General features: G+C 42.4%; 1 protein-coding gene across 1 annotated transcript; it reads right to left on the minus strand.

Annotated features, from left to right (window-relative positions):
* Positions 1 to 236: 236 nt before the first annotated feature.
* Positions 237 to 10,510, minus strand: tomm40l (translocase of outer mitochondrial membrane 40 homolog, like). Its single transcript, XM_038966755.1, has 10 exons — positions 10,459 to 10,510; positions 9,400 to 9,617; positions 5,245 to 5,312; positions 4,404 to 4,496; positions 3,850 to 3,951; positions 3,536 to 3,641; positions 3,325 to 3,447; positions 2,501 to 2,577; positions 2,298 to 2,400; positions 237 to 645 (listed from the first exon to the last, which is right to left on the minus strand). The coding sequence occupies exons 2-10, from the start codon at positions 9,614 to 9,616 to the stop codon at positions 506 to 508; spliced, it is 1,029 nt and encodes a 342-aa protein (XP_038822683.1). The 5' UTR covers position 9,617; positions 10,459 to 10,510; the 3' UTR covers positions 237 to 505.
* Between the last annotated feature and the right edge of the window lie 306 nt (positions 10,511 to 10,816).

Consider the following 10,816-nt stretch of genomic DNA (forward strand, 5'->3'; position numbering starts at 1 on the left):
TCAGCACTCGGCGGTTCTGTTCTGTGAGCTTGTGTGGTCTACCACTTCATGGCTGAGCCATTGTTGCTCCTAGACGTTTCCACTTCACAATAACAGCTCTAGCAGGACAGAAAGGTGGCAAACTGACTTGTTGTAAATGTAGTATCCTATGACAGTGCCACGTTGAAAAAGTCACTGGGCTCTTCAGTAAGGCCATTCTACTGCCAATGTTTGTCTATGGAGATTGCATGGCGGTGTACTCGATTTTATACACCTGTCAGCAACGGGTATGACTGAAATAACCGAATCCACTAATTTCAAGGGGTGTCCACATACTTCTGTATATATAGTGTATATTTTAACACACTATTTAGGAAAAATTAACCTTTGGAACCAACAACAATGAACTTCTTAGTAGTCAGATGGGGACAAATTATATTGATGTGAGACTCAATGGTGAGTCCAGGCTTTGTCTGTCCTTTCTGTGAAGATTGCCTATAGGCTTTTTCCCCCACTCTGGTTAAGTCTAACCGATGGTGATGCCAAAACCACATTGGAACTTGTTCTTCTTGTGGTTGAGGAAGGACCCCAGGACCAAAGATAGAGGCAGAGGAAGCAGCTTCTTCTCTAGTGTGGCCCCCACCACCCAATTACTATCTATGGAGCCTGGAATATTGGGGAGAAAAACAGAAAATTGGATAACAGTGCTTTCAGAAAATATTCATAACCGTCGACTTATTCCACATTTTGTTCTGTTAAAGCCCACGTTTAAAAATGGATGAAATATATAATTGTGCACATTTATTGAAAATTAAATACAGAAATAAAATTGACATAAGTATTAACACCCCTTTGCTATGACGCTCCAAATTGAGCTCCGGTGCATTCAATTTCCTTTGATCATCCTTGAGATGTCACTACAACTTGATTGGAGTCCACCTGTGGCCAATTCAATTGTTTGGACATGATTTAGAAGGACCACACCTGTCTATATAAAAGGTCCCACAGTTGACAGTGCATGTCAGAACAGAAACTATACCATGAAATCCAAAGAACTGTCCCTAGATCTCCAAGATAGAATTATGATGAGGAAGATATCTGGAGTGTTGAAAGTTTTCAAGAGCACAGTGGTCTCCATCATTGGGAAATGGAAAAAATACGGAACTATCCAGACTCTGTCTAGAGCAGGCCATCCGACCAAACTGAACAACTGGGCAAAAAGGAGCTTGGTCAGGGAGGTGACCAAGAACCCAATGACCACTCTGACAGAACTAGAGTTCCTTGGCTGAGATGGGAGAACCTGCCAGAAGGACAACAGTCTCTAAAGCACTTCATCAATCTGGGCTTTATCGGAGAGTGGCCAGACAGAAGCCACTCCTGAGAAAAAGGCACATTACAGCACAACTGGAGTTTGTGAAAAGGCACATGAAAAACGGAAGATAAAGGCACAATATTCTGTGGTCTGATGAGATAAACATTTAACTATTTGGCCTGAAAACAAAGCGCTATGTCTGGAGAAACCCAGGCACAGCTCATCACCCGTCTAACACCATGGTGGTGGCAGTATCATCAGGTTATGGGGATGCTTTTCAGGGGCAGGGAGACTTGTAAGGATAGCGGGAACAATGAACAGAGCCAAATACAGGCAGATCCTTGATGAGAACCTGCTTCAGAGTTCAAACAACCTTCGACTGGGGGCGAAGATTTACATTCCAACAGGACAACGACCCCAAACATACAGCCAAAGAAATGCTGGAATGGCTTCAGAACAAAAATGTGAAAGTCCTTGAATGGCCCAGCCAAAGTCCAGAAATGAATCCTATTGAAAATCCGTGGGAAGACTTGAAGATTGCTGTTCACTGCCGCTCCACATCTAACTTAACAGAGCTCTAGAAAATCTGCCAGGAAGAAATGGGAGAAGAATCACCAAATCCAGATGGGTATGTCTGTATCAGCTTTGCACAAGACAACTCAAAAGCTGTAATCACAGCAAATGGTTCTTCTTACAAAGTTGACTCGGGGGTCTGAATATTTATGTAAATCAGATATTTCATTTTCAAGAAATGTGTCAATTTCTAAAAACCTGTTTTCACTTTGTCATTACGGGGTAGTGTGTAGATGGGTGAGAAAGAAGACATTTAATCCATTCTGAATTCAGGCTGTAACAACAAAATGTCGAATAAGTAAAGGGGTATGAATACTTTGATGGAACTGCATATGGAAAATACAGAAAAACAGCAAACAATGTAACAAAAAGGCTAATATGCAGGAATATACATATAGTTTAAAATCAGTGTCCATACAAGCAGAAGCCATACCTTTGAAGAGCAAATTGGCTTTAGGCACATCTAGCTGGTAGCCAAATGATACACTGGTCTCCTGCATACGGGTGCTAGCCTCAAACTCAACACCCAACTGCAACTGTGGGATACAAATAACGGTGATAGAGCTGAAGACACTAACCAACACTTTGGTAAAAAAGTAACAGACACAGAAGGAAACCAATGGAATTGAGCAATACCGTGTCGTTGGCTTTGTGGTAGTAGGAGGCATGTGCCCCTGCTCCCCCTAGTGTCAATGTGGCAATGAAGTTACTGCCTGAAATAGCAAGAAACACAGGTCTTAAAATGTCAGTGTAACACACACATATATGCTATCCACTATGGAAAAAGTTAGTGGACTACTGCTGCATTATATAAAAAAAAGACATGTTTGTAGAGTGTCAAATTAACACATCCCTGCCAGATGTCAACTACAGTAAGAACACACAAGGACCAAAAGCAAAGGAGAGCAAAAGAGGAGAAGGACAACACGTGCTCGGTGCTTGCTGTGAGTGGCCCCCCTCTAGTCTACCTCAAAGCTTCTATCAGCAAAAAAGGGCGGCGGGTTTGAACCAAAAGGGCACCCAGACTTCTGCCAGAGACATGGACACAACAGGTTTCGGACAAAGAGTGACCATAACTCAGCCAAGGAACTTCGCCATTGGACAATGCTATAAATAGGTTAGACAAACTCCCGTATACTTTTCTCATTCGTCTATAAAATGTTGCCATCTCCTCTATCCATTCATCCTGTACATTTATTGTTTTATCCTGGCTATTTCTAAATAAGCCCCTTGTTTTGTAAAGATATCTACTGTCTCCAAGCATACATTGCCATGTCACTTTAACTTCATTGCCTTCAGAAGTACAAGTTAACTATTTTATAGTTTCTTGCTGATTTATAGTAATATGTGTACACACTCCCTTACATGGTTTAGAATACACCTTTAACTCCTGAAATCTAAGGGTGGCGCAGAGACTGGGTCGTTCCCATGCTTCAGTGTGACTGTGGCCAATGCCTCACCTGTGTATCTGCCAGCTAGAGACATGACTGTGCCTTCCTCTCCTGGCCTGCGATGGTAAACCAGCTCCCCTCCCAAAGCCAGGGATGGGGTTATGGACTGGATGTAGTGTGCTACAATAATACCTGAAAGATGAAGCAGTAAGAGAAAATGAGGAGCTTCAGTTGGTGGTACATTTCTGTACTACAAAATACCTCCATTCACAAAGCTTACCGGAGCCTACAAGGACATCTGGGTTGCCCAGGGTAACAGCAGCAGTAAAGTCCTCTCCTCGGACCTCACAATCTCCTTGCCAGTTCACAAACTTTTGCTGCTGCGTCTGATGGCAGGACACACATTGATAAACATGTCATCAATCCATCTGATGTAGTAACTCAAATGGGCTATACATTTGGGAGGCTTGGTGACAGTGTAAGGTCCAGGCGTTGAAGCTCTACTTCAAAGTTTGTTTATTATCACCTAATTTCAACTGCCAAGGTTAATGGCAGATTGAACAAAAACTACCATAGAAAACCAAATATCTGTACCTGGAAGGCTAGTTTGGACCGGACTCTGTTGGAGATCTGGTGAATGACCTGGGCATTGAGGCTGCCGCTGTTGTCCATGTCTCCCACCATGACTGGGAAGGACTGCAGACAGTAAACAATAGTTACAAAGTACAGATAAAAACTTTTCCAGAATAAGCTAATTTCACAAATACCAGCAACAATAACTGTAATATAGTTGTCATTCTCATTCATGACTGGTAGTGTGTGTGAATATAACTTTGGGATTTTGGCAATGAGGCCCTTTATCTACTTCCCCAGAGTCAGATGAACTCGTGGATACCATTTTTGTGCTAGCATGCTAGTAGATGCCCATAGACTTCCAGTCATTGCGCTAACGCTAGTGAGCATGAAATGGTATCCTCCAGTTCTCACTCTGGAGAAGTAGATAAAAGGCCTCATTGCCAAAATCCCAAAGTACCCCTTTAAGCACTCAAATGAAGGGTGACAACTTTATATAGCTGTAGTGTGTACAGGGCTAACGTATCACAAACAAAACTTTGGGTTGTGGTATTAGCCAATTGGCTCGGACTCACCTCTGCTGGACCCATCTGCTTAGTTCCCACATAGGTGGCACCGAACCTGTAACTGGAATCGCCTAGGGTGCTGAGCATTACCGTGTGATTCACCTGATGGGGGTCGATCAGAGGGAGGACAACATTTCATGTTTCTGTCAGCAATGCTCCTCAAGCAAACATCTGTGTGTCGTGTAAAATGAAAAGACAAAAAGCTTCCCAAGAGCTTGGGTTGTTCCCTTATTTGGTTACGAGCGCAAGACCAGAACTAATCTTAACACAGTATTATCAAAGCTTCTAAACCCAGATGCTCAACATCGCAAGACTTCAGGAAACGCTTCCGAAGCAGACTCGGCAGACCGGGGTTTGAGAAGTCAATGAGAGAAGATAAATTCTTCCTTAGTTCATTTTCTCAAACTAAATGCAAAACCTAAATTCGAACCAATGTCTTTTAAGTAGCTGAACATGTTCTTACTCCAACCTCATGAAAGTGACAAACCGACATTTATATTTGTCAAAAACAACTTTATGTCGAAGGAGTGCCTTTGATTTGACTGCCTGCACATGCGCAGTTCGGCACGAGACAACCGTTAGACCCGACTGCGTGTGTTTCTGAGCATGAACTTAGCTAGCCAACGTCACCATGACATTCTCTAGAAGCGTGATTTCTATTGGAGAAGCAGTTTCTACACATCTTCAAACTAAACCGTCTTTGGTTTTACAGTCCGTAAACTTAATGAAATTATTTGCCAGGGGAGATCCATCTCTAGATGGAATGATGAAATGAGGCTCAGGATCATCAAAGGCCATTCACAACATCATTTTACCAGTAGAAAATAGAGATGTAGTGACCTTTACTGACCTGGAAGTGATTACTCAGGCCCTTGTTAACAATTAGTCTTACACCCTCCATCTGCATGGGGAACACCTCTGGAAAGACAGATAGAAATGGGAACTGATTGAGATTACGTGTAGGCATATGACATGAAGACACAGAATCATTAAAAAGGAGTGGTTCACTATTTTGGTATTTATGTATATTGTGTGTTATAGAAGGGTCCAGACTCCTGTTTTTGCGATTTCACTTGGATGAGAAACTAACCCCACTTACTCACTCTGCATTACGGGGGCTCTGGAAAAACAAAAACACCCAATAGTGACGCAGGTCTTTAGATGTTGTACACATGAGACTGTGCAATTCCAAACTTCACCCGCAACGTTATATTCCATATTGTGTGACTTGAGCGGTTTCCCCTACCAGCTGTGCTGCGAGGGCTACACGGAGAGGGACGGGGACCCGTCACAAATATTTAATAATGTTGCAGATAAAGAATTACACAATTTCATGCGTACAACATCTAAAGACCTGCAGTACTATACTGACAGCTTTGCCGTTTTTTGGAGCCTTCGTTCGTGTTTTTCCAGAGCCCACATACTGCAGAACGAGCAAGTCTATTGTGGGTGCGTTAAGTTTCTCAAAACCAAGTGAAAAAGCTACAAAAAATATATAATAAAAAAGTACCTGGACCCTTCTATCACATGCCATTTATGTCAACAATATAGATATGGTTCTAGAATAGTGAACCAATCCTTTAACACTAGAACTGCCTGGCCTTTCAGCCTATAAGTACCTGCTAGAGAATGTTGCCAGGCATCACCTTTAGCATATGCATCAGATGCATATCAACCGGCAAGGTGCAGCAAACATATGCGCCAACACTTGATAAAGGATTCATTGCATATAGAAATACACATACATACATTAAACAAACAAAAAAAGTTTATATAGTTAAGGATGTTTTGTATAATTCTACAAAGTCCTGGAAAAAACAGACCTATAGCCTATTTTCATTTCCCTTATAATAAAGAACAATGTAATCCATTTGACCAACTTTATTTGTAGATTCGATTAGTAATAGGGTCATAGTAATTAATAACATCCAGGTACAGCTTCTTTTGACAAAGTAGAAACAAAAAAGATATGATAACCAGCCAGGTGAAATGATTTGCTGTATTCCTAAACAAAAGCACCAGTGCATGAATAATTGTAATGGATGAATTGTATAAATAAAAATGTGGAAATATATTAATGCCAAGATATAAAAACGAATTTGTTGATCGTATCATACACTGTATTGTGCCCTTATGCGTGTACCTTTACATATGAATATTGCTCCAGAGTGGCGCAGCGGTCCAAGGCACTGCACCTCAGCGCGAGAGGCGTCACGACAGACCCTGGTTTGATCACGGGCTGTATCATGGTCTCTCGGAAAAAGTACACCCCATAGACCAAAATGACTCTACATCCATCGTCTTTCAGCCGCATGCCCCGCGGACATACAAGAGTGCAATAAATGCTTAGCGTTCATCCATAGACATGTTCCACCCGTTTCATTTTCTGTGTGCTGCAACATCTGCATGTCACATCAACTCGTCTCCACCCAAACCCTGCCATCCCTCCCAGACTCCTGTATCACCGTGGCAGTTGGGATCACCGTCTCAGCTGGCTCTGCTCAGATTTTTCTGCGGCGAGGCCCGGGCATTGGAGGCTTGAAGTCAACATCAGAATCAGATGAACTCTTAAAAATCAGCAACATTGATTTTAAGCTCGACTCCAACTCATCTAAATTCTGCACCATTTGCAATGCTGTCAGTGAGTCCATTCATTTGAGTCGGCTTGCCATTGTGAACTACACACATTGTATTTTGTACTCCGTGTCCGATTTGACTCTGAGGGGAAATTATATACAATTTACAGCCTTTCATTATAAAACAATTAGACCCCCAACAACACCTAGAACTTTTAATCAAAATTACACTATTGTTCTAAATTCAGTCATCCTCATCATTCAGTTACTTTTTTTTTTATATATATATATATATATTTTTTTAATTTAAATTTTACCCCCTTTTCTCCCCAATTTTCGTGGTATCCAATTGCTAGTAATTACTATCTTGTCTCATCGCTACAACTCCCGTACGGGCTCGGGAGAGACAAAGGTCGAAAGCCATGCGTCCTCCGAAACACAACCCAACCAAGCCGCACCGCTTCTTAACACAGCGCGCCTCCAACCCGGAAGCCAGCCGCACCAATGTGTCGGAGGAAACACCATGCACCTGGCTCCCTTGGTTAGCGCGCACTGCGCCCGGCCCGCCACAGGAGTCGCTGGTGCGTGATGAGACAAGGATATCCGTACCGGCCAAACCCTCCCTAACCCGGACAGCGTTAGGCCAATTGTGCGTCGCCCCACGGACCTCCCGGTTGCGGCCGGCTGCGACAGAGCCTGGGCGCGAACCCAGAGTCTCTGGTGGCGCAGCTAGCGCTGCGATGCAGTGCCCTAGACCACTGCGCCACCCGGGAGGTCATTCAGTTACTTTAAGTCACATGCACTATTATCAGCTTCTATCGCCCATTCATCCATTGACAGAATAGCATATTTAAAAAGTTACGTTTATTACGTTACTAGTTTTTGCTTAGCAGCCAGAGCAATGCTGTAGCGCGAGTGATCATGTGCTGAATGCATGGACAGCGCTGATATTCCTAGAAAAAGTCACATTTGGAAATACAGCTGCGCCTCTTGAATTAGGAGTTATCTGATAAAGGTAAGTGTAACTGAAACGGCAGAATATGCTCACCGATACAATATAATAATGAAAATGTTTTATCTGCACGTGACTCTGAAGGAGGATTTGATAAAGCGATACTCCTTTCACTGCATCTGTAAATTACAAGATGCACCCATCTCCTCATGTACAATTTGACAACCGATAGGCCTAATATTGTCACCCATCAGGTTATTGTGACTTTAATCTTGTCTATAGGCTAAACCTAATATGTTTGAAACTAGTTTTGGTATAGTTTCGATGGGCCAGCTGTGCAGGCTCACTGGCATGGTTTGTTTCCCGCTCATAGAAATTGGATAGAGTTAAGGATATGTTTTGCATTATTCTAAAGGCCTACTGCAACACATGGCATGGGTTTGTTTCTCTTACTGTAACTCTATTACTAATCACATTTTATTGTAACAAACAGTCCTGTAACAGCTTATTTTTACAAAGTAAAACGTAAAAGAGCATAGCATCAACCCGCAAGGCACGCTGTCAAATGAATAACATGAAGGCCAACGCTGATAAATAGGCTTAACACAAACCCATTACGCTATTGTTGTTCTAAATTAATTCAACCTCTTCACCTTCCTTATCATTCAGTTAGGCCTCATTGAAATTTGATTGTGAAGTAACTTGCACAATTATCGCCCATTCCCTACATTTGTCATTAATTCAGTGGGCTGGTATCATTTGCTTTGCTGGATAGAGTCTTGGATATGTTTTGCAGTAGGCCTTCAGAATAATGCAACATGTAGCATGTTTTCATTTCCCTTACAATAAATGTAATTAAAGGAGTTATAGTAAATAAAAGTCCAATGACAGCTTATTTTTACAAAGTAAAACGTAAGAGAATAGTATCAACCCCCAAGGTGCGCTGTGAAATTATTTGCTGCTGATAAATGCGCATAAAAAACAAAACATTACACTATTGTCTTTCGAAATTAAATCAACCTCCTTATCATTCAGTTAGGCCTAATTTAAATTCAATTGTGAAGGTGCACAATGATCGCCCATTCATCATTCATTCAGTGAGCAAAGAGAGACATCAGATTAGTGCTCATGAGCAAAGAGAGACATCAGATTAGTGCCTGGCTGGGTACCAACATCCTACAGCACATTGTTTTGGCAGGTTAAGTTGGGAATAGGTGAGAGAAAAAAATAAAAACTGTTAAAAAAAGGCTCTAAATACTTCTGTTTGTGATTTCAAAATTCTGACAAATGAGCAGTGTCAAATACAAACATTTAGGAAAAGTCAGGGAAGGAACAGGACATTTGTATTTATTTATAAAATAAACGTCAGTGGATAAACGTCAGTGGCCGTTGGCCTATATTTGCACTATTCAATTCACAGATCTCATCTACATGGTGGAGGACTTTCTCTAGATATTTCATGGACTAATCGATTTACCTTTGCACTTGCGGTGGCACTCTTCAAACGTGCCAGGGTTGGGCAGAGGGCCTTCTGCCTCCACCTGCTGACCGGGTGCCGCGTTGCCTGAAGGAAGTACAGGTGATACTGGGGGCATTGAGAAGCCTGGGGGTACCGTCATCCCTGGGCTGCCAGGACTACCACCAGCAGGAGCCAGTGGCGGGTTGGGGGAGCTGGCTGCCAAAACACTGCCCATTCTGTGAGAGGAGATGATAGGATGAGACAGGGGTGGAGGTAGAAAAGGGGGAGGATATATGTGATGGTTTGTTGGAAGATGCTGGGTGTATTCGGAGACGGTTAGCTATCTCTGGGCAGTTGACCAGTAGGGGCGATAGAAAACTGGTACAGGAAGAGATGGGGCTGTTTGTCAAAAGAACAGCAAAGACAACAAAAGCGCACCAATTTACATGTCAGCATAGATTACATTGTAGTGTTCAATTTACAGAGGGAACGCCAATAAATTACAATTGTGGCCTAGCCATGAATGCGGCTCATGAGCTTTATAACATATCCCCAAAGATTGAGTTGGATCATTAGAGGTTTACACACAAAGCATGGTAATTAGCTACATAGCTAGTTAGTACAGGTGGCATTTACGTGATAGTCATCATTGAATGGGTAGCTCAAAAACCATGCCAGCAATGAAAGGTTTCTTGTAGTAGTTACCATCTCACCCAGTGCCATGGTGCTGAATTAATTGTGATTATTTCTGGCTATTAGTGACAGCTATCAAGTTGAATAATTAAATCGGCTGACGTGTATCTAGATGGCCAACCCGTTAGCTGGCCTGCTGTAACTAGTAGTTAGCTAACGAATGGTGTAGGAGGTATGTTGTAAAACGACGGCAATGAAACGTTAGCTAGCTAGCTGCATAGGCTCTCCACAGATACTATATCCTGATGTTCTTATAGAAAACACGGATGAAACACCTACTCGGGAAATAATTAAAAGCCTAATTCACAAGATCCTCAGCAACGCAAAAAGTACAATCTTTAGACTGTCTATTTTCAATGAAACCTCGCTAAAATTGATACTCACGTTGCGATTTCCAGAGGACGATGCAACACCCGGCAGTAACGTAAGACCTCAAACTACCATGCGTCATAGCTAAGACCCGCCTACTTACTTGAGGTAGCACTTGGATTGGGCAAATGAGCCCACCTCTGAACAACGTGTGGCAGAAATACATGTCAATCTCAGCGTAAACAACCAGCATGGCACCACTGAGGTATAAGAAAACTCAAGCGTGATAATTCGAAGGCATGGTTTTGTTATTTCGACCACACCTCCACTTGTAGCCAACTGGTTATTAGACGTTTCAGTCACAAGAGAACTGCAATAAGATTGGACAAATGCAATATCTGCCTTACCCAACCATGCTTGCTGACAGATTGCA

Source organism: Salvelinus namaycush, chromosome 27, assembly GCF_016432855.1.
Source record: "Salvelinus namaycush isolate Seneca chromosome 27, SaNama_1.0, whole genome shotgun sequence".
NCBI classification, from domain to species: domain Eukaryota; kingdom Metazoa; phylum Chordata; class Actinopteri; order Salmoniformes; family Salmonidae; genus Salvelinus; species Salvelinus namaycush.

Coding starts and splice junctions, on each gene's coding strand:
- tomm40l (XM_038966755.1), bottom strand. CDS start 9,616: ATGGGCAGTGTTTTGGCAGCCAGCTCCCCCAACCCGCCACTGGCTCCT. Junction 5,313..9,399: donor GTGCCACCGCAAGTGCAAAG/GTAAATCGATTA, acceptor CTGTCTTTCCAG/AGGTGTTCCCCATGCAGATG. Junction 4,497..5,244: donor GCCTGAGTAATCACTTCCAG/GTCAGTAAAGGT, acceptor GACCCCCATCAG/GTGAATCACACGGTAATGCT.